We start from the raw sequence: 24,869 nt of genomic DNA, 5'->3' as shown, positions 1-24,869 counted from the left end.
TCCCCATGTGCATCCCTCGCCGCCGTGCAGCGCGGAAGTCAGGCGGCTGCCTGGCTCCCTCCCGTGGCTTCTGTATCCTCCTGATGGGAGGACCTCAGAGGTGTTCAGGAAATGATGGGTTACCAGCCGGCTGTCACCAGACGCCACCAGAGGCAGAGTGAAGGAGGTGACCAGAGGCTCCTGACCCGAGGGGTAGACACTGTCCTGATCTACCACAGCCCTAGCATTTTCCTCTTTCTCTCCATTGTGTCCCATCCTCCTGTTTAAAGACTATAAATAAATATTGTAAATCAAGGCTGTAAACTACGTGTCTTATGCTTTTTCACGGGAACCCCTCGTGTCTCCAGGACTAGGGGACTGGCCTCGTGAGGAGCAAAGGAAAATATTGCACTGGGCTCACCCATGGCGGGCGGCATGCTTGAGCCATGGGCTGCAAATACTTTTTTAAAAGGCAGTGTAAACACTTAGGAACTTGCAAACAGACTTTGGTTCGGTGGGTTAACAGTGCCTTGCCCAAAGCCTGCAGCTCTTAGTGTGATCTCCAGAGCCCGCGTAGAGCTGGAAGGAGATGGTGGCACTGTACTACAGTCGTCAGACCTGATCACCAGGCAAAGCTCAACAGTGACAGTCCTTTCTCCTAAGGCAGGCAGTATGCCCAGTGAGTCAAGCCACTGATGAAGTACTCTGTCAAGCAGCTGTTGCTGGACAGTGCTGTCATTTAGGAGTTTCATCAAGGGAAGTCCAACATTTATTTCTTTAGCTTTCAGTAATGTTCTTTCCAGAGTTCATGCCTTCTATTGATTATGAGGTTTTAGAGGCACTGTGGGATATTTGGTAACTGGGTACTAACTAATTCTGAATACTCCTAAAACTTAACAAGCACTCTGCAGGTAAGGAAAAAAAATGCAGAAATATCTAATCTGATGTCCAAAACAAAGAACTCTATGAAGAAGAGAAAAAGAGTAAGACAGATTTGTATGTACCAATTTGGACACACCTAGTAGCCTAAAACAAGGAAACCATAGGGGGAAAACCCCATACCTTATGATACAATTCATCCCACAAACTAGAGGTCTCAGTAACTATATACACACTGTGTGTACAAGCATATGACACACTGAATGACATCCAATGCATCACAGCAATGTCGTCAAAAGATGAAAGGAGAGTCACAGTGACTTTTGCTTTATCTGTATTTCCAACTGGAAAGAAAGCACATGGGTTCGATGAGATGGTCCAGGGGGGTTACCAGGGTTTCACTTGAGGCCGGGCTCCAGAATCCACAGAGGCAGAACTGACTCCACACATGCACCAAACCCCACACAATAATAAAAGTTGTTTTTTTTTTTTTTTTTTTTGAAAGCACATAGGAACCACTGTATAATTAAGACAAATTTCCTTTTTTTGAAAAAGGAGAGAGGAAGGGAATCAGATACACAACAGCATATGGGATGGAAAAGCAGCCAGCTGATTCCTCTTGACAGGCTGATAAGTGTTACATACTGATAAATTCTTATGCTGCTTTTTAAAGAAGGATTTGTATGGCACGGTTCAAGCATGCTATCACAGGTGGGCACAACGCAGTGGAAGGAAGGCCTGTGTTCCCAACTCCCCATCTTAGAAGTGGAAGGGACGAAAACACTTTGGTCACAAAACTGCTGTGAAGATGCTGTGTTGAGCTGGCCGGACATCACGAAGCTGCAGCTGTGCATCTATACCCAGACACACAGCACTGGGAGTCACCGCACCAGCACACCTTAAAATCAAGGTTCTATGGGAGACCGAGATTAATGAAACAGAAAAAGATGAACACGAGTGACTTCAAAGTTATTGTTTATTTGACAATTCCGAAGTTGACTTGAAAATTTGATAGGATATTTTAAGCAAACTGTGAATACCGGTGGCTCCTTTTCCCTTCCTGCCATGTCAAACATGCTCAATCTGTTGTCCAAGTGACACAGAATGTCTACGCAATAAATTCAAACTAATTTGAAACGTAACTCAAACTAGAAATAAAACTCAAATACCACAGCAGACTAGAACCAAGTACAAAGAATAGTATTTGTTGATACCATTTGAGATTATTTCTATGAGAGAATAATTTGTAAATAGTTATGCTTATGAATTAGTAAGAAAGAGGAGTAGCTAGGGTAACAGAAACGTAAACTTTCTAAAGCAATGCAAATGTACAATTACTCGATCCTAGTCATGAATTCATTGTCAAATTCACAAACCGAAAGGCATGGAACTTAAGCCCCAAGAACTTAACCCCACCAAGGCAGGGGAGCCACAGGCGGCAGCAGCTAGCTCTCCTGGCTGCGGCCCCAGCAGCCACCCCCGGGACAACATGAAGTCCAATACATACACACACAACGGTCCGGAGTGTTTAATCAGCATACCACTGAAGGAAATAAAGTCGTTTTTATTAAAATTATTAAAATGGGTGTCTAGAAGACAGCGTCACCTGCACATATCATTTCTGTGTTCCAATACAGCTGGCACACTGACAAAGTCCCAGTTCCTACAGAAACCAGCAGCAATCCTTTACCAACCTGCCTTCCTATTCCAGGAAGAAACACTTAACCTGGACTTCAATGTTTTTAAATGTTATACAAAGTGAATCTGAGTTTGCTAAAGTAGCATATTTCAGTTTGTTGGTTTTTTTTTATTACTTTAAGCCTAAAATATCAAATAAAGGATCTCAACAGAACACATTTTAAGCCACCACCCTGAGATATGAGTTGATTTGTGGCTGTATTTTCACGTGAATTATGGCTTTCTCAAACTCCACGCTAGGCTCCCAGAAGGCCCCCGATTCTGGCTGACCCACCCCTCGTCACTCTTCTTCTTCAAGCTGCATCTGGCCTGGAGTCTCCCTTTCACTTTGCAGTCTCCGGATCTTCAGGCCCTCAACTGTACCACACACACACACACAGCGACAATTCCCAAGCAGCTATTTTCAGCTTCTGTTTTTTCCACTAAGTTTCACACCTAGACTCAAAAGTTTCACTTGGGTATTTTTCCACGCACACTAAATTCATTCAAAAGGAAACTCATTGACTCCAGTAGTGACTTCCTCCCTCCCTCCCTCCCTCCCTCCCACCAACCCCACCCTTTCACAAAGGAGAGACAGAGACTAATCCCGGCGGGTCTTTGCTTCGGGTCATGTTGAACTCAGCCTGCATTCAAGACGCATTCTCCCAAGTCACCTGAAGGAGTTGGAAATCCTGCTCTCCCTCCTAAAGACTCTTCCAACACATCACTGCATAGTTATCGTCCCCAACGCCACAGCTGTCAACAGTCCCTCAGCAGTGGTTATTGTCATTCACATAACTATCTGGTCTGGTTTTATGCATTACTTCTTGACAACAAAACCCCTCACTCTCTCCCTTACCACAGAATGAACTACAGGGTTGCGAAGTGCCTTGTTGGCCACGCCCTAGGCTTCCTCCACACTCCCCGCTCTAATCTAAACGGCCCCTGTGCTTTTCCGTCTGAGTCTTTGCATGTGATACACTCACTCTCAGTCATTCTTTGAGGCCTAGAACTGACAAACTCTTGTTCCTGCAGCAAGAGCTGGGGAAAAGCCCTTCCCCCTCCTTCCCTGGGATGTCCGATCAAGAGTCCTCTTTTCCCACAGCACTCACAGTATAAATAACTTGGTCTTGTACTCAACTGTGGCCCTCTTTCTGTAGTTTCTATTCCAGGACAGAGCCTGGGCCACAGCTGGCGCACGATAATTGTCTTAGGAAAGAATGTGTAAAGGCATGTGGACTGGCTGGTGCTCGCAGTGCAAGCCTGACAGCCTCGCCGTGAAAGGGGAGAACCAACTCACAAGTTGTCCCTGACCTCCACATGACGTGCACACACACTTTAAAAAAAGGCACATGGGTCACATATGAACCAACTACAAAACCCCAGTCTGGGAACTCTAATTTCCCTGCAAGCTCACACTTTATCCTACAGCCTTTTTTGCATTTACCCAATTCAAACCTAATCTTTTGCTTGTTCTTCAAAAAAGTTACACCTAGAATTATCACATGAAATTCCTATTTCTATCCTAGGTATATAGCCCCCGAAAATGTGCCACAGAGACTCAGACTCTTGTACACAAATGTTCACAATGACAGAAACACCCCAGCATCCATCAACAAATGACTGGATAAGTGAAGTAGAGCTAATAACTACACAACAGACTCTTATCAGTCTCAAGAAGCAATGGAGTCCCGCCGAGACATGCCACAATAGGAATGGACCTGGAGAACATCATGCCAAGTGACACGAGCCAGACCCCAAAGACAAACAGTGTGACTGCATGCAACCAAGGACCTAGAACAGAAACACACAGAGGCATACGGTATCTCGTCAGGGAGGACACAAAGGTAAATAGACAGTGGTGATAATAACACCAGAAAAGCATTGAAAGTCACAGCATTGGACTCTTAGAAATGGCTTCAATGAACTGGGCATAGTGGCGCACGCCTTAAACCCCAGCACTGGGGAGGCAGAAGCAGCAGGATCTCTGTGAGTTCAAGGTCAACTTCATCTACAGAGTGAGTTCCAGGATGGTTAGGACTGTATGAAGAAACTCGGTCGAGAGAGAGAGAGAGAGAGAGAGAGAGAGAGAGAGAGAGAGAGAGAGAGAGAGAGAGAGAGAGAGAGAGAGAGAGAGAGAGAGAGAAGGGAGGCCTGTGTCAGAGATTGTGACATGCCCCACAGCAGCCACCCATCAACTCATGTTGTCTCTCTTCCTTCTATTCCAGCATTTGGGAGGTAGAGGCAGGTGAATCTGTTGAGTTCGAGGCCAGCCTGGTCTACAGAGCGAGTTCCAGGACAGCCAGGGCTATACAGAGAAACCCTGTCTTGGGGGCAGGGGAAGGTTCAATGGTGATTTTCTATTTAAATCACACTTGACACAAGAGAGAAAGCCACCTGACCCAGGAGGCCCTTACAGCTGCGCACCCAGCACAAAGCAGGAACTTTAGTAATCATTTACCGACTGTGGTCTGGCAGGGACTGAGTGCGCTCAGCCTTCTTCAAGATCTAACTTGCACTCGTGTTTAATGGTTAGACCGACTGGGAGAAGCCTTAGCTTCTACAGAGCCAACTCTGCCTAGCCATCTAGAACCAACAGCAAAGTCCATCCCAGGGAGCTCCCTCAGAGCTAGGGATGAGTTTCCAGGAGCAAAACTGTCTCCTAAGGCCTGGGTTATCAGTTTGCTGCTGGCTTGTTTATGTTTTCGAGACAGGGTTTTTCTATGTAGCCCTGGCTGTCTTTGCTCTAACTCTGTAGACCAGGCTGGCCTTGGGTCTTAAAGGTTTATTTCATGTGTGTGAGTGTTCCGTGTGCACTGTCTGTCCACTATGCGTGTGTCTGGTGTCTGTGGCAGTCAGAAGAGGATGTCGGATTCCCTGAAACTGAGTAATGCAAGGTTGTGAGCAGCCATGTGGGTGCTGGGAATTGAACCTGGGTCCTCTGCAAGCACACGGGCTCTTAACTGTTGAGCCCATACTGTTTTGTTCATTTGTTATATTATTTGAGACAAGGTCTCACTCTGTAGACCAGGCTGGCCTCGAACTCACAGAGATCCGCCTGCCTCTGCCTCCCGAGTGCTGGGATTAAAGGAGTGCACATCAAGCCCAGCTTCTACTATTTTGTTTTAGGACAGGTTTTGCTATGTATCCTAGGCTGGCCTCAAATTTGCAATCCTGCTTCAGCCTTTCAAGGACTGTGACTACCAGTATGTGCTTTCAAACTAAGATGTTATTTAAATTAAAGGGACTTGAGTTCTGCATATGAACAATTACTTTCATTGAACCATTGAAATCTGTAATTGTTTTAGTTTTCTTTAAATTGGGGCTAATACACGGTCCATGAATAAGACGCCTGCAAAAGTGTGATGTGTGACTTACAAGGACAACAAGAGGTGTAAGCATCAGGGAAAGCCGGAGAGAAAATGTAAGACCCGTAGCTACGAAGCATCTGCACAGAGTCAGAACTGTAACTCAATTGACAGAATGTTTCTCCAGCATGGATGAAGCCCCGGGTTTGATACCCAGTACCACACAGAGACTGATAGGACAGCACATGCCTAGAACCCTAGAACTCGGGAGGTGGAGGCAGACTGTCCTTAGATACCAAGTTTGAGACTATCCTGGGCTACATAAGACATTTTCCAAAACAACAGTAACAAAAAAGAAAGAAACAAAAAGTGAGTTCTAACTGATATTTTAGAGAGGCAAGGCAGGTAAGTTAGAAAGGAAAACTGCAGCAGAAATATGATCCAGAACTCTACCTGCCGGGGGGTGGTGGCGCACGCCTTGAATCCCAGCACTGGGAGGCAGAGCCAGGCGGATCTCTGTGAGTTTGAGGCCAGCCTGGTCTACAGAGTGAGATCCACAGGCACCAAAATTACTCGGAGAAACCCTGTCTCAAAAAACCAAAACCAAACCAAACCAAAACAAAGAACCCTCTACCTCCTGACAGATGTGCCAGACACCTGAGCTCCAGCTGTGAGCACAGCAGGTTCCATCACTGAACCTTTCTGCTTTGCTCTCCTCTCCGACTGCCAAGCAACGGGCACAGCGCCCCTCGCAAAGCAGATGTCCATTTGTTTCACAGGCAAGCAAGCTGTAGAGGAAGTGTCCTTGTCAAATACATCTCATTTCTAGCCATGCTTTCTGAGATGTCATTCCACGAAAAGCCAGGGGGAACAAACAGGTCTCATTTACAAGTCACACAGACAAAGGGTACTTACTGAATGAGTGAGTACTCAGCAAGGCCGTCACAACAGACAAGAGCAAAATGTTGACAGAAAAATCCTCAAGACTTTCCCATACTACAGAAACAGCCGTGGAGTTGCATTTATGAAGACATCTAGTATCTTCACTCAATGCTATCATGAGGAAGCAGAGCAGATTTCTATTCCTGGATGTATCTGACATAAAAATACCTGACAAACGTAGGTCAGAATCCCGGAGACTGGTGAGTGTGGAAGCTTATGTCTTGGGGCAGGTTCTAATCTTACCAAGTGTCAGGGGTGTTCTCAGGGTCCTTGAGACTCCTCAGGGCAATCCCCACTTGGTGAAAAGCAGCAGCAGCTAAGTGTGGTGGCACACACCTTTAATCTCAGGAAGCAGAGGCAGGTGGAGCTCTGCTGAGTTCCAGGGCAGCCCGCCTGGTCATACAGTGAGTGCCAGGCTAGTTAGGGCTACATAGAGAGACCCTGTCTTAAACAAAACAAATCAACAACTAAATAAATGATAAATAAAGGCAGCATGAAAACAGAGTAAGGTTGGGGGAGGGCTGTCTGGCCATCCCAATGTGCCTCAGGTGGAAACTGGTCCTGATGTTCCTACTTGCTGGATTCGCTGTCACAATAATGACAATTCTCCACCCCCACTTACTCTGTTATTGTTTAAAGACACAGGGTCTGTATTGCCCTAAGTGGTCCCAACTCCTGTCTCAAATTATTCTCCAGCTTCAAATCTGGGCAGCTGGGACTAGGAGCATGGACAGCTCTGCTAGGCTTTAAAGTGCAGCCTGTAAAGGGTGGAAAGTGCCCAACAGACGAGAAAGTCCACACAAGTCTCTGGGTGTGGCCTTTCATTCTAGTCCAGAAGCAATTTTCTTCATGGCTCATATGTCTTTAGTAACAACGACCTGAAGAAAAATGTTTTCTTTTCATCATTTTGACATTTCTTGTTTGTCTTGCTAAGGAGTTCACGCATGTCTCTGCATGTGCTTGAACATGTGTTCTGTCTGTAAACAGACCTGTGGCTACCTTGAAAGGCACCTTCTTCAGAGTCTGATACTGCATGCTGCTGGGCTGCGGGTCTCTGTGTTAATTACCATCCCCTACAATGAGAAGCTTCTCTAATGAAGGCTGAGCAACACACTGATCTATGGGTACAGTAGTCTATCATTAGGAGTCATTTTACTGCTCCATTCATTTGGCAGAATAACAGGGGTAGGTTTTCCCCTCGGGCCCATGACCCACCTAGTCTCAGGTTCTTGCTTTCATTAATACTATCTCAGCCAGCATTGAGGTGTCTTTATCACACCTCTCCCCTCAAGGCTCAGGATCTATGTGGAAGAAGGGGCAGAAAGATGGTAAGAGTCAGGGGTGATGAAGGATTTTAAGGATAAGACATTTCCTGGACACAGCAGGGCTGATGTCCATATGAACTCACAAAGACTGTGACAGTCCAGTAAGACCTGCATAAGCTCAAGCTAGACAAAATCCCAGCACTGAGAAGGAGAAATGGACGCAAAGGCTCACCACTAACCAAGAAGCTCTGAGAGCTGCTGGGAGAGGGAAAATTCTTCACTGGAGTGACACTAGGCACACCAACCCCGGCCAGGGCTGGCCTCACACTCAGGAGTGACGGGCTCCATGTTTTCAGTGGCTTCTCCCTCTCTCTCCCTTCTTTCTTCTCCCCATCCTTTTCTCTTTCACTAAAGACAAAGAACATGAAGTAGGGTGGGTAGGAGGGGAAGATCTGGGAGGAGTTTGGGAACAGAAAAGAGTACAATAAAAAACAAACTGTATGAAATTCTCAGAGAATTAGAGCTGTAGAGATGCTCAGTGGTTAAGAGCACTTGTTGTTCTTGCAGAGGCCCTGGGTTCAGTTCCCAGCACCCACATAACAGCCCACAGCTCTCCAAAACTCCAGGGAACCCAACGCCCTCTTTGGACTTCTGAGAGTACCAGGCACACACTTGGTAGACATATCTATATGCATGCAAAACACTTATATGCATGTCTTTTTCTTTCTCTCTTAGGGCACCCGCTTTACCTAGTGGCCAAACAGACTGTCAGGCGGCATGGTGCTGACTCAGAGTTTCTGAGGTCAAACAGTCAGTGATCCAAAGTCCCTCTGCTTATTAGGTTTAAATTTATTTTTCTTTATTTTTGAGACAACGTCTTATTATATACAGCCTAGGTTAATTTCCAACTCTCAATCCTCCTGCCTCAGCCTTCTCAATGCTGGGATGAAAAGAATGATGATTCCCAGTTTAAAATAGTTTTTGTTTTCCTTAGGACAGTGGAATGAGCGAGTCTAAAATAAAGAGGATCTATTCTTAACAAATACCTATTATTACTAACCATACAATGTGGTATTCTATTAAAGATTTTTTTCCCAATGTGTCAAACTCAACTACTTCTTACCTGCAATTGTCTTCGTTATGAGTTTGCACAGGGCTGGAAGGAGCTCAGTGGTACTGTACTTGCCTAGCATGTGCTAGGCCCTGGGTTTGACCCCCAAGCACCATGAAAGAAAAAGAAATTATGTTAATTTACCTCACGAATGCTAGAAGATTATGCTAAAAGGTTCAATGAAGTCTATTTTATGTTTAAAGCACAAAATTTCAGATGTTAAAATGATTTGGTAACAAATAAATGAAAGGCTCAAAACAATAACCCCCAAGTTCTCCCCAGGGCCTGCCTCCTATTCCGGTCCTGAGGCGGTCGGGGTCAGGAGGCAGCAGGCCAAGCCCACACCGCAGAGGCATACCTGCTGAAGACACATTTAATTGAACAGAGCAAAGAGATGGCTTCTTAAAGGTCCTGTGGGAGCTTACCATTTCAGTGGCACCTGAAAAGACAAGGGACAAGCTCCTCTCTAATTGCTCCAACAGTTCAAAGACAACAGAGCGTCAGAGTTTGGATGGTGCTGCAAATTTCCTCTAGGGACAAGGAGGAATGTGATTTCATGAATGTTCGTTTTTGTTTTCGTTTTTTTTTTTTTTTTTTGTCTAGAGAGGCAGAGCGAGAGGAGGGAATGAGGAGAGAAGAATAAAAACTAATTTTCCAGGCAGGGAAATACTTATAAAACCTTTTATGTCAAAGTTAGGATTTTAAAACATCACATACTAATGCAAAATGAAGTAGCACCTGTAGGATTGAAGGAAATGCTGCCATTGCTTAAATGTTTTAAATATCCTTAAAAGATTGAGGAAAAAAAGATGAAGTACATTCTCCAGAGAACAAAAGTATTTCAAAATAAAAACTGTATTTTTGGTTGTTTTTTTTTTTTCCAGTTTTTTGCTTTTGTACAAGATTTCATAGTTATAATAACTTACACAGAGATGGGATTGACCTCTGCTCTCCTCCAGTGTCACTGCAAGTCCACATGTTCAGGCTATAGTCCCCAACATTAGGTTCCGATCAATATATTACCACGATTGATCTAAATAGAGATACATTATATAATATTTATCTCTGGGAAAAATCAAATTTTAATATGCAAATGTGTCTATAATACAGCAATGGAAAAAGCTACAGTAGGCACACAACCTACGACTCAGAGGCGATGAGTTCTAACGCTCCTCTAGTGTGACCGAGTGTTTAAAATAGTCAGTAAGAAGGTTTATTTATATGTGCACTTGTGTCCACCTGCTCCCAAGTACTGTACATGTCTACTGACAAGCTGGGAAGTTATAGGTGCAGCCCTCAAGAAATTGTTAAGTTACTAAAAAAAGAAACAATTAGGCTCTATTGGACATGGAAAACACTCACAAAATTTCCAATTTTAAATTTCACAGCAGTAGGAAAATATTAAAAATAATTTCTGTATATACATATAGGTATATGTATATATTGAATTACACATATGCCTCACATTATCAGTACAATTCAAGTGGAGACATTTTGGTGAGTTATTTTCCCATTAAATCATCACTATGCCAAAATTTAAAAATATTTTATTACATCATTAAAATAATTTGCTTACCTTATCAACAGCTTACACTGTTTTTTTTTTTTTTTTTTTGTTTTTTTAAGATTTTTTTTAAACTCTTCGTAACTAAATTCCCTGACCCCTAGTGTTAATCCTCTACTTAAATTAAAACCTGGTATTCCTTGATACTCAGAAACTCAGGAAACTCAGATAAAGTCATATCTGTTTTCAAAATTCTATCCATCAAATAAATTTTATTACCTGATTTATCAGAGAAGGCTCTGAGCATGTGTACCTAAATTATTCTCCCTATAATAAACAGGTAAGGAAAATACCCTAAAATAGATGGTTGTGGCTCTTGTGGTGTTATAGGACATATAATACATGATGACTAAGTGTCTGATAGAGATTTTTCAGAGACACCTCCCCATAGAAACTAACTTTAGAGACAAACCATTTATTTTTCACTCTGGTATAAATTGATATATATGTATGTATGTATGTACATACACATAAATATAAAACAAAACTAGTACTAAGAATCTGTTTATGAGTGAAAAATGGGTTAATCTGCTTAATTTGTACTGAACAATTCAATCATTTGGGGTACAAACAAAAAAATCAGTGCATTCATTGACTCCAAAGTCAGGTACTCAAGCATACACTGAAAGAACTCCCTTCAAGGTCACAGGCATTGTACAGCAAGAATGTATGTATGCTGATGCGATTCCTACTAGGGCAGAGCAGACGGCACTTGGCTTGCGTTTAAGATAGCTTTGTGAAAGAAATGTATCATATAAAGAAATGCATGTTTGCTAAATGTCTTAAAATTACATCAAAACAACACTAAAACCTGTTCTCCGAGAAGAGCCTGTTGAAGGTATTTCCCGTTTTGAAATGCCTAGTTAACAGTTCAAAATATTGCCTTGTGAAGTTTGAATAAAGACATGGTTTCGGTGAAGACCCATCTGCCACAGTCACAATTTAGATACGGTCCTCTGATTGACTGCTAGGTGGAAGTGGACCTCCTTGAAATCAGCCATACACCTTAAAATTATCTATAAGAAACAGTGCCCCCATAACCATTATTATTCAGAAATTGAAATTCATTGATCACTCAGAAAAGATTTCTTGCCAAATATATAAATAAATGTAACTGCATATTTTCTGTAAATATACTTAACATTGCTAGCCTAAACCGCTAAGGACAGACTGCTGTATTTCAGTTCTGTGTGTCAAATTTACTATAAAGTCAAAAAGAAAAATATCTGAGGGACTCAGCTGCCTTTGTTAATTGTCTTTAAAATGTGTAACAAAATGGGAGACAGTATCTTTTCATAAATACAAGAATCAGTATGGGAAAGTAAACTGTAGAGCAGACAAGATTGGAGAACAGCAGAGTGTACCAGAGCAGTCACTAGAGTGAGACACTCCTAGTACAAAAAGGAAGAACTCCAGACACCCATTTACAGTGATTTTCAATTAAGATGCAGCTCTCTCCCACACCTGGCAAGAATTAATTGGTAATGGCCCTGCTTCTCAGCAGTGCAAAAATATCCTGAGAAATTATTCAGATAACAACAAAAGACAGGGCTTTCAGTACTAAGTTTTTGCATAAAACACAGCTGTAGATATCATAAATAAATTAATTTAAAAAGCAGATAATCTTCACTGTGTTGAACGGAAAAAAAAAAAAAAAAGAGGAGAAAGGACCCAAACATTGTTAATTCTCCCATTGGCTAATATCAGGGGGTAAAAGATTGCATTAAGTGTCCACTTATAACTTTCCAGTTAACTATGGCCAATATACATGGAGGTAATTTGTAGTTCAAGTTTTCATGTCTTTTTTTCCCCAACTAGCTACAAGCTAAATTCTAAAATTTATACTGAAATATACAATTCCAATTTTCAAAACACCCTCCTCCTGGAGGAAATGATATTCAAAAAATTTTGTGCAATCTTGGTGCAGAGCCCCAACAGTCCTATGAAGACAAACAGTATCTTTTCATCAGTTGGCACTGAGAGTTCATTCTCCTTAGCTGCATTCTAGTAGTTTGGCCAAATTATCTCGTAATTCTGTTAGTTCAAATATTTTTCCATCCAGAATTTCTAAGAGTGTCTTCAGGTTATTGCGGAAAGCCTCCTGCTCGCTCTGGCTCTTCTCCAGGCGCTGCTCTAGGTCAGACAGCTGCCCCTCCAGGTCTTTATTTCGAATTTCAACTTCCTTCAGAAACAAAAGTCAACATACACGAACATGTCAGTTCATTGTTTAGATAATACAACTTCTGCTGTCCCTAGTATCTTTTAATAAGTCTGAGCCTCTGACGCTCAATTTCATACAACTTAAGGAGATTGGGACTCAGCCATCTCAGAGAGCCATGCTTGACTATGAACACACCTGTCCTCCCCACAACAAAGGGCTACTACCCACTGTTTCACTCCAGGAAAGGCTTCAGGCACTTCTCAGGACAGGCAGAACCCTCAGGTGGGTGTCTGAGGATTATTTACATCTCACTTTTGTTGCTGATCTTTGTTACTGAGAAACCAGGTGAGAGCAGGCAGAGACAGGAGAAAGCAGGTTCTCCTAACTGGTAACTCTAAAGAAAGAGTTCAAAGAAAAGCAACGCCCTAAAATGAGATTGTAAGATTGTCTTATACTGATCCTGATCCTGTATTCAGAATCAAAGGAATGACAGTGTAAGAACACACAATTGCTCAACTCAAAAAGCTATAATGAAGATTCAGTAACTGCATGTATCAGAAGTATAAAGCTGACAATTCCAGGCTGACAATCCAGGAAGGAGAAAAATGACAAAAAGAAAGCAAAATTTTGTGACAATACAAGCATGTTTAAAATTTTTGATATAGTCTAAATGCCAGCACACTGAGGATTACTTAGGAATTATAAATGGCTTTTAACCATGTTTCTAAGCATGACAAATATTATATAATGAAGCAAGTCCAAAAAAATCAAAATTACATGAGTAATGATTTAGCTTTAGTTTTAAAAATCAAATTTAGAGCTGGAGAGATGGCTCAGTGGTTAAGAGCACTGGCTGCTCTTCTAGACCTGGATTCAATTCCCAGCATCCATGATAGCTCACAGCCACCTGTAACTCTAGTTCCAGGGGATCTGATGCCCTCTTTTGGCCTCCAAAGGCACATACATGCAGAAAAACATGCATACACATAAAAAAGGAAAGAATTTTGGTGTTTGAATTATGAGTATCTTTTTCTCCACATTAACTTTTCTCACAATCTTCTCAAAAATGAAAGTTTTTAGGACCAAAAAGATAGTTCAACAAGTAAAGACACTTGCTCCCCAAACTCACAACTTAATCTGGCATCACAGCGGCGCACGCCTTTAGTCCAGCACTCGGGAGGCAGAGGCAGGCGGATCTCTGTGAGTCACGGCCAGCCTGGTCTCCAGAGGGAGTGTCAGGACAGCCAGAGCTCCACAGAGAGACCCTGTCACAACAACAACAACAACAACAACAGAAAACTCACAACTCGAGTTTAATGCCCAGGACACACACGGTGGAAGGAGAGGAGGACTCCCCAAGCAGTGCTCTGACCTCCACACAGCCACCGGGCACATACACACTAAGTATATAAATGGAATAAAGACATTCGAGTCTTGAGAAGAAGAACTGGGTACACTCGAAAACATTAAAGAAAGTAACAGTTGATAATTCTGAACAAGGCTCAAGCAACATTACAACACTCCCCAGATACACTGCGAAGTGTGGGAGAATTAAGAGAGAAACAGAACACGTATAATTTGTAAACGAAGAGTGTAAAGACCCAATCTAATCTCAAAGTATTTGCTAGGTGAAGATAACTAATAAAGAATCAGAAATTAGTATTAGAAATTCGGAAGCTACATCCATGGAGGCTGTAAACTATCAGGGAGGAACAGGTCCTGTGGTCAAGGGTACAATTCCACTCATGACTGCACAGAGCGCTCCCCTGCACTTCAGCAACAAGCTTAGGGACAGAATGTTTCCAGCTACAGAAATAGACCAAACATCATCCGCTGTCATGCCCACTTCACAGCCGTAGCCCAGTCTGCCCTCTACAGTCTTCTTAGACATGAAAGGCTCCCTTGTTCTTCTTGCCAACCAACGAAACACGCAAACATTTGACTGCAACCACACAAAACACCATCCCCTCCGTTCAACAGCATTATACTCGGTAGAGTGAATGTCCAACTCCAAGATGTGCTCTGTAGACTTTACTAGTTCAGTAACGGGCTAGCGCCAGCACAATGCAGATGGCCCCGGTCTATTTTTAGATGGGGAGAATATGATTGTGGGGTGAGAATAGACAACCTAGAGGACAGAGGTCAACTGGCTCTGACTGAAGTCACAGGCAGCACTTCCCGGCCTGTGCACACTCGGCAACCCCCCTGACCTTTGCTTCTCTCCAAGGCTGTCCTCTGTTGTCATTTTGTCTATTCATTTCCTGTCTATCCAGGCACCGAGGAGCACCAACCTCACGGTGTAGCAAAAAAGAAAAGCACTTTATAGGCCAGAATCTCAAATTCCTTTCAGAGTGCTTGAAAGGCTCCAAAATGAAAGTACAAAATTCTACTGGGCAAAGGTGGTTAGCTACTCAAACACTAGAGAAAAATTAAAAATTATATAACTATAACCACTGCCAATGCGACCAGGTATGGTTAATTTTCTCTACATTTAAATCCTGCACCATTCAATCTAAATAAAAGCCATACAAAAACTGTCTTAAGGACACCTGCTTCAAAGCTTATACTTAAGATATTAAGTATATAATTAAGATATATTAATGTTTTATTAGACCTTTACACATAACAGAACATTTAAATCAACAAGAGAAGCATCAATAACTCATTTCTACACAGAAAAAAATGGGTAAAAGAAATGTATGCATTTTGGACAAGTTATTTAACAATTAGTGTCAGACATCTTCTATTAGGCACTGGGAATAAAATACTCAGTAAAGGTAAAATGGTCCCTGTTTAATGCAACATGTTTTCTAGAGGAAGATATTGGCAATAAAGAAGTAGAAAAAATTTCTGAATGGACAAGGTAATAAGAGTTTGTACACTGACATCTGCCAGTCATCCTCCACAAACTGCATGAATCTACAATGACAATAAAGCTGTGAAAATGTCAGGACCTGGGTATTGCTAAAGACAGAACAGAAGCATCAAACCACTGGCAGTCAGAGAAGCTCCGCATCAGCTCCCCAGACCTGTTTCTCCAGCTCTCACTCCAGTCCTTTCCAGAGGGCACTGGGAAGAGGAAGACCTCTGTGAATGCCCACACCCAGAAACCAACGGCCTGGTAGACCAGAGCAGACTGTACATTTGAGGGACTTAACTGTATGTGAAAGCTGGAGAGGCAGCCTTGGCAAGGAAAAGAGACTAAAAGGCAAGGAGCCTTTAGGAACAGCAAAGGATAAAGATGACAAAAACCTTTAAGTTCTTACTATGTAAAAAAAAAAAAAAAATTAAAACATGGAAGCACACATAACCTGTTGACTATTGCCCCTCAAAAGAAGGTGTTTGAACTACGAATCTATAAATCACCTTAATCTGCCATTCCGTCCACAAAAATGCAAAGGTAGAAAACATGCATTTATAAAATGATCAATAGAAAATACTAAAAAGAATTCAGTAATACAACCACAAAAAATTCCCCCAACCAATTACAAAACAGAAAAAAATCTTAACATGATATTCCATGCTGAGCTAAGGTTTACATAAAAGGATTCAAAAGGAGCTTGAATTAGGTACCCCAAATTGAAGACACAGGGCTGGAGAGATGGCTCAGCGATTAAAAGCACTGGCTGCTCTTCAAAGGGCCTGGGTTTGGTTTCCAGACCCCACGGCAGCTGACAACTGTCTGCAACTCCAGCTCCAGAGTATTCCATGCCCTCCACTGGCATGTGAGGGAACTGAAAACATGTGATACACAGGCAGGATATGCAGGCAAAATACCCATAAATGTAGAATAAAAACAAGTGGATCAAAAAATAACAACAAAAATCTCAAAAAACTAAGGATGCTACCCTGAAAAACAGGAGAGTTGATTAAACTGATGAAAGAAACAGGGGGAAAAAAGCCCCGTCAGAAGTGAAGTATAAGGTCCCCACTAAAATAAAAAACCAAAACCAAAATAGTTTGTATTAACACTTATAAATTCATTATTCCTTAATTATATAAAAAAAAATTCAAGAGAATGAAAGCAAATTAAGAAAGGAAAACCAGAAAAAGACTGAAATAGAAGACAAGAAAATGCAATTGCATATTAGATATGTTGCAGAAGAAATTATCATATAAGGACAAATATTTAAATTTATGTGTGAAACATTTTATTAACTTCTTTGGCACTGGCGATGTCTAGAGAAACCTAAGTGAGGCTCTCTCTGGCACTGAGCTCAGAGCCTACAAGAAGCAAGAGATAAATATGTACGTGAATATACATACACTATGCTGCTGTTGCTCTCATTTGACACAGGGTGTCATTATGGAGCCCTAGATGGCCTCTAATTTGTGACATAGACCAGGTTGGCCTTGAACTCACAGAAATATGCTGGACTCAGGATTAAGGGTGTACATCACACCTTGCTGGATAAGGAAATTAAAACGGTCCACTAATAGTTGAGAAAAATGACTTTCAACAATCACTTTGAAAAATATCTTCGTTAAAAAAAATTTTTTTTTTAAATAAAAGAAAAATCCTCACAGCACTTGAGCAAACCAAGCCCCAAACTTATTACAGCAAGAGAATCCGAATTATAAAGAGACTTCTCAAGAACGACACATAGATGTCAAACATGTTCTTAACTGGAACAGTCAGAGCAGTTAAAAGCATGGGCTGCTCTTCCAAAGGACACAGGTTTGATTCCAGCACCCGCACAGTGGCTCACAACCATCTCTAACTCCAGTCCCCTTTATGCATCCCATGGGCACTGGGTGTACACATGTAGGACACAGACTACACGCAGGTAAAATGTAAAAATATCTATATATAAAAAATTTAAAGTGACATAAAATAAGGCCGTAACAGAGTTGAGACTGGTGAGTGCTATAATTTGAGTTTGCCTCCCTAAAATTCAGGTGTCAAAACTTCACAGCCGATGTGATGGCAGCTGAGTATTGAGAGATCTATAAAGAAGGGTTGGAGAGACAGCTCAGCAGTTAAGAGCAGAATTTCATTCACAGTTCCTACATCAGGCGACTCAAAACCTCCCGTAACTCCAGCTCCAGAGGAGCTGAAGCCCTCTTCTGGCTTCCATGGGAGCCTGCACATATGTGGTGTGTACACACACACACACACACACACACACACACACACACACACACACACAGACACACACACACACACCTTTAAAATAAAGAGGAAAAAAAGAGCAATCTAGAAAGAAAAAAGGAATCTAGGGAGATTATCATTAGCTCCATAGGCTCTAAAAAGCCATTAAGAAAATTTAACATTTACTCTTCGTTTAAAAACAAAAACAAAAAAACAAACAAAACAGCTGGGTGGTGGTGGTGGTGCACACCTTTAATCCCAGCACTTGGGAGGCAGAGGCAGGCAGATCTCTGTGAATTCGAGGCCAGCCTGGTCTACAGTGAGTTCCAGGACAGGCTCCAAAGTTACACAGAGAAACCCTGTCTCAAAAAACCAAAAACCAAACCAAACCAAAACAAAGCAAAAAACTCAAGAAAATAAGAATTAAAAATATATGTATTTTAGGGTTAAAACCAGTATTCTGTAAGCATATTGTGGTGGTCTGAATGAGAATGGCCCCATAGGGCTCATATATGTGAATCCTGGTTCTTAGTCTGTGGAACTGTTTTGGGAAGGCTTAGGAGGTATAGCCTTGTTGGAGGCAGTATGTCACTGGGGGTGGCATTTGAGGTTTCAAAAGCCCATGTTCTTGGGCCAGTCGTTCTCTGCCTGCTGCCTGTGAATAAGATGTAAGTTCTCAGCTGCTCCAGTACCAGGCCCGCCCGCTGCCATGCTCCCTACTGTGAGGGTCATGGACTCACCCCCTGGAACTGTAAGCAAGCCCTCAATTAAAGGTTTCCTTTTATGGATTGCCTCGGTCGTGGTGTCTTTTCACAGCAATAGGACAGTAACCAAGACTCAAATAAAGAGCAGACTAGAATGAAACAAAGTGAGGCTTCAGTACACTGTAGCTATGTGTCTTGATTAAACATGTTAACACCTCTGAACTACTTACTGTCTTTGCTTTGAAAATGGATACCCAACCTGTCAACATGAAATGTGTATCAGTGTGTAGCTTAGTCAGGATGGTGTGAAGGTTAGTATCACAAGTATTCAAAAACCAAAACAAACAGGAGAGAAACTAGTTTGAACCATCCACCCTCTCCCCTCCAGTCCCAATTACATACATCATACTCAGCCCCACCAGGGCCTCTGAACCCCAGCACCCTGATACTTAAGGCCAGATAAGCACCCCCTGTTTAGCAGCATCACTGGCCTTGACTATTAAGTGTTGGTAACACTCTCCTAGTAAAGAAGACATAAAATGTCTTCACACATTAGTAAGCAATCTTTTGGATACAGACCTGGCAGCTGAGAACCAGCGCTCTACATGGAGAATTAAAATCTGGACAGAACACTTCCTAGGACATACCAAATGAGCAACCCCGTCTGCCAGGCTGCTGAAGCGGTGGGACAAGCAAAGGGTAGGGGATGGAGCTGTTTCGGGCAAGGAACCTGTTTTCTTTTCCCCTTTTCCTAGAGACACGGTCTCTCTGTGTAGCCCTGGCTATCCTGGAACTCATACATAGACCAGGCCTCAAACTCACAGAAATCCTTCTGCCCCTGCCTCCTGAGTGCTGGGATTAAGGTATATGAAACTATGCCTGGCCAAGTCTTCTTTTTGAAGGGTCACCACTTTGGTGGTCAAGGACAGAGGCATTAATTAGAGTTGGACTGTCTTGGTCTAAATATGGGTTGGACAAGTTACTTTTCTTCAAGCCCTGGGTTCCTCTGCATTGAACTGTGATATTCTGATATAATATGAAGAGTGCTTGGCACAGCACCTGTACACAGCAAGTACTGAATGAAAATTGCTGAGTCTTCTTATAAACTGGTCCTCCTCCTAATCCTTGGCTTCCAGGTTCCTCTTCAAGCCTCTGACAAACTCCACACTTTATGAACACACTTGTTTCTTTTCTAAAGTGCTTCTAACCCTTCTTGAGGTGGCTAGCTTAAGCTGGTAAAAGGCAGCTTAGTAATGAATTTTGAAAAATCTTCCTACATCTGACTCGCACCAACACAGGATGCATGTATTGTCAACTAGAATCAGGAAGTATGTTAGCTAAGCAGAAAAAAAAGTGGGCAAAATTGATTTAAGGCTGATGAAAGGGAAAAGTCAATGACTTGTTTTATTAGAACACAAGGAATGCCAGATTTCAGACAGTAGCTCAGCACATAAAACACCAGCATGTCCCTGCACTGAATGAAATCCATCAGAGATGTTTTCTGTTAGGTTTAGGGTACCTTTTAATGATAAAAGCAGAAATTTCCAAAGCACTATGCTGACAACAGTTTATGAATGGCCCCCAATGATTACCAACTACCCAAATGCAGTAATCGAGGAATGTCTAGAACATTGAGCATTAGGCATGAATCAGAGGTACTAGAAAACAAATAAAAATGGGAGCTCAAAAACGTCATTCTGATGTTGAAGAATGACTAATACTTTCTGTGTAGAGTCAACAAACATTTTTACTTATCTTACCTGTAGTTTCTGAGTCAGAGAGTCCCTCTGTTCTTGGAGTTCTCTGGCATTATCAATTTCTTGTTTTAGTCTTTCGATTTCCTGGAAAAGGTAAAATAAGGTCTTTAACAACATTTAACTTATAATAAGGAAAAGGAAGAACTAATTTTCCCCTGAAATTATTTCCTAGTTCTGAGGAAAAGAGTAATTAAAAAGGCGCCCTTTATTTACTTTCGGAGGGGATATATGTCTGCATAGCTGTTACCTGGAACAGGGTGAGGCTCCTTCTTTCTTTCTTGGAGGTGGGGCAGGGTCTCACACTGTACTCCATTCCTTGAACTCACTACATAGCAAAAGCTGGCTTCAACTCAAGATCTTCCTAGGCGTGGGACTAAGGTGCAATATCCTATGTCCAGTCCAGAATGATTTTTATCAGCAAGTATAATCTGATGGTTTAGCATAGTGCTAAATAGCTTCAAGTTTGAGATACAATTTTTCCTTATGTATATAAAATAGCTCTTTTTGACTAGAAACCAAAAAAGCAACAACTTGCAAAAATTCATTTAATCTCTAATGGTTTCCTGTTGATTATATAAATACAATTCTCATACAAAAGGCAACCATAGTTCAACACAGTTAATAATAACAGAAACGTGAGTGGGGAAAACGTGAGCAAGCTTCCTAACAGTCAATAAGTTTCATCTTAAAGACTGACAACCTCACGTCTCTGCAGACCACACTGCAGACCTGCCCATCTAGGGCGTTGTACACAACGCTGAATGGACCGCGGATGGCTGGAGAGTAGGCCTACCTCTTCCTTCCCTTTCAGCGTCTCTTCCAGCTCTTGCACTGTCTGATTCAGCTCTGCCTTGTGTGTGTGCACAGCATTTGCTTGACTACTAACACACTCGAGCTCAGTGACCTGCAATTAAATGAGACACGGTTAAATTAAGTGGCAATTTCAAAGGGTTTCTTGAAGCCATAGTAAGCCCCTGAGAAGTTAATGAATTTTGAATTACTATATGAAAGACTATTAATATTCCCAGCATAAAATAAATTCTTTAAAGATAAATATTTAAGGCAATGGCAAAAACCAAAGGATTATTAGATAGTATGGGGACAATGAATTATTCAGTGCTGGTCAGAGCCAGATTAGAGAAAACAAGTGATAATCACTACAAGGAATTCCTAAGGAATGTTCCTTAACATCTGTACAAGCACAGCTATGACTGTCCGCTTCCCCCATTTGTAGTCTCAGGGAAATACGGGTTCTGAAACTGGCCTTGCACAAGTAAGCTTTTTTTTTTTTTTCAAATATATTTTCAAAATACGAGAGAATCTGAAATGAAAGATAAGCTTAAGAACACCTAAAAACTTGGATATTAGAATGACTTCATGTCAACTGTGCCTCTTATGGGAAAGAGAACAGTTCTTTAGTCACTAAGAATTTACCAAGAGCCAACAAGTAATATTACTTTTTAACGAGCACTTGACACCTTTTTGAGATAATGGGAAAGGTCAGTGTCCTTCAGTTATCCACCCGTTAATATAAGAAGAAATCATGTACACATTCACAGACACCCTACCATAATTTCTCATATGCCACTATCTCAAAGGCCTGCTGACTAGGATAAGACAAACTTGCCTTGCGCTTTCAAAACAGCAATCACCCTCTGTATTCTAGAAGTGTTTCTCCTTCACATCCCAGCTTCCTTTGTACTTAGGTACTAATATACTTCCTTATATAAACCTTATTTACTAGGTCTGAACAAATGCAATGTTCCTGCAGTGGATTTAATTACAACTGTGGTCTCATTTCTTAGATATTCTGGAACTGCTAACAAATTAATCTTTCATTGTATGACATTCAAAGTCTTCCAATTGCTTTTTATACTATTAAATCTTTTTTTCTTTTTCTTTTCACTAATGAGGATTGAACCCAGGACCTTTTACATGTGAAGCAAGCACTGTACCACTGGGCTGCATCCCAGACCACAGGGGTAAATTAACCCTAGGGTCTTTCATTCATTGGCTGCAGCCTCTTTTGGCTAACATGTACAATTCTAACTGTAACAGCAGGCAACTCTCTTTGACCTAAGAATAAATGGTGTTCACGTCCATCTTCTTGACTCAACTAGAAAGTCCTGTGAAGACCATCCTGACCTTAACAGGTGGTCAACTCAGCACCTATCTTCTGAAAGACAATCCCTTCCGCTGGAACCCTCAAAGCTCTCTTCTCCCTTGCTCACAATACGGAGCAGCTGATAAAGAATTATTGGGAATGGGTTAGAGACACAGCTCAGCAGGAAAAGCAAGTGCCACACATACCTGACAGTCTGAGTTCAGTCCCTAAAACCTCAACACTGCAGTCACGGCCCAAACTCACCCAAAATTACATGCAGACATGACACACAGACACACAGACACACACACACACACACACTAAAAACTCTTCAGAATCATTTATTTATTGTTTAATAAACAACAGTTGTCTCTGTTTGAATAACTAAAAATGTCTTAAAGGGAATTTCAGTGCTGATAAAAATGGAATGGCTTTATTGGACTACCTTTCCTACAGATCAAAAAACAAAAAAACAAACAACCTGTGAGCAAAATGGACAAAAGACAACAAACAAACCATAACAACAAACACAATAACAAAACCCCCAAACAGCCAACTCTAGAAAAGCAGTCACATTAGGTGCCAATGACTCACACATCTCTGTCTAAAAGCACTTGCTAGTACAGCCGCACAGCTCGATGAACTCAAGATAAAACCTTTAGCTTTACTTTCCTGAGGAGTCCAAGCATTTTGGACTCCTCAGAATAGCTGGAAGAGCTAGACATTGGGGGAGTTAAATAAAAGGCAAACAGATCTCCCACAAATCTTTAGTGGACTCCACAGCTGAGTATGCACAGTTAAATGGCCAGGGAGTGCAGGGGGTGGGGGGGGGGGTCAGGGGTAGGCACAGAAAGATAAAAACTGGACACTGGAAGGACTGAGGGTGGTGGCATTGGCCATAGAGAAGGCAGTTCGAAATCGTGTCAGATGAATGAGGCCTTGAAAATACTTCATGCTTCCTGTGACACCTCAAGAGGGTTACATCTTAGGGAGAAAACTGCCTGGGACTAGACCAAGTGATTTTCCCTAGGACAAGTGAAAATTAAAATAGACTAAATTCAAGGGATTTATTGCCTGCTAGTAATAATAATAATAATAATAATAATAATAATAATAATAATAAACTCTCCAAATGAACTAGAAGGTTTTATAAAAGCTCACTTATAATGTCCAATATGTATCTAAAAATGACTGTGTATGTGGTAACAGGAAATGGAACCAGTGGTCAATAAACCATCTAAAGTAAAGCTGAGATAATTTGCTGCCGGTATACCCAGAGCCAAACAATCCTAAAGAACTGATACCAGCTACGAGGAAATGACGGCAAGCTCAGTCTACAGAAGAGAATGCACTGAATGCTACAGATGTGTGTCCAAAGACCGCAGAGTCCCGCCTCACTTCTCAGTGTAGAATTACAGGCACATACTTCTTTTCATAAATGCTTTAATATTCTGACTGCTACAAAAATTCTTTCTGGGAAAGGATTACACAGTAAGAGAACATACTAGCTCTTCAATGGGTTTTTACTGCCAGTGATTTGTCATAAGTTAGGTTTCCACTGTGATAAAAAGCTAACAAGAATATCTTACTCGTCATTAACTATATTCATGTATTGTAAACGGAGCTCCACAACTTTTTCATCTCACAAACTAGAAGCTAATTTTTATACACAGGAGAGGACAGTATCTGTTCTAACTCTGTCCCCTTGTCTCTATCCCCCTTCCTATTTACAGCTCTGCCATTTTGGCACACAGCTAATTGGCACGGTTGAACTACAATCAGTTCATTTGTTTATGAAAGCCACATAATCTTCATTCTCATTAAACTCTGAGAAATATTTTTCTTGAGCCAGTAAAGCAGGAAACTTAGCTCATATATATTCCTGATAAGCAAAGAATTTCCCTAGAAGACTCCCGTGCGCTGCGTCTACCTGCGAATTCCCCTTCCCCGCAGAAACCTCTTCCGCCGCGCTGGCGCAGCCCTGCCTTACCCGCTTGTGCAGCCGCTCGGCTTCCTCCTGATAGGCGGCCAGCTGCTGCTTCCATTGCTTCACGTTGGCAGTGGACTCCAGCAGGGCTGCGGTGAGTTTGGCGTTGTTTCCTTTGAGGGTCGCTAGTTCAGCCTCCCAGTGTTTGCTGATTGCTGAACTAAAACAAAATAAGGAGAAAATGGTGTCATTTCACTGAGTACTGTTTCTGGATGGACAACAATATTTAGTTCTTTTATCAAGGTTATAGTCTAAGAATGTTTTCAGACAACCCCAAACAATAAAAACAAAAAGTGCTTCTAGAATGGGATACGTTTAGCGGGTAAATGTGATACACAT

General features: G+C 41.8%; 1 protein-coding gene across 2 annotated transcripts in view; it reads right to left on the bottom strand.

The window, feature by feature from the left end:
• Positions 1–9,998: 9,998 nt before the first annotated feature.
• Homer1 (homer scaffold protein 1) overlaps positions 9,999–24,869 on the bottom strand; it is a 113,346-nt gene continuing 98,475 nt past the window's right edge. For both annotated transcript variants that reach the window (XM_028892802.2, XM_028892803.2), the window contains 4 exons: positions 24,534–24,690; positions 21,233–21,343; positions 20,443–20,523; positions 9,999–12,907 (listed from right to left, as the gene is read on the bottom strand). In XM_028892802.2, the coding sequence (XP_028748635.1) occupies positions 12,719–12,907; positions 20,443–20,523; positions 21,233–21,343; positions 24,534–24,690 (538 nt within the window). In that variant the 3' untranslated portion in view covers positions 9,999–12,718. The remainder of the gene's footprint in view (positions 12,908–20,442; positions 20,524–21,232; positions 21,344–24,533; positions 24,691–24,869) is intronic.

The sequence above is a fragment of the Peromyscus leucopus genome, chromosome 11 (assembly GCF_004664715.2).
Source record: "Peromyscus leucopus breed LL Stock chromosome 11, UCI_PerLeu_2.1, whole genome shotgun sequence".
Taxonomy (NCBI): domain Eukaryota; kingdom Metazoa; phylum Chordata; class Mammalia; order Rodentia; family Cricetidae; genus Peromyscus; species Peromyscus leucopus.
The sequence above is the reverse complement of the archived record's forward strand: the minus strand, read 5'-3'. Positions and strand labels throughout refer to the sequence as shown.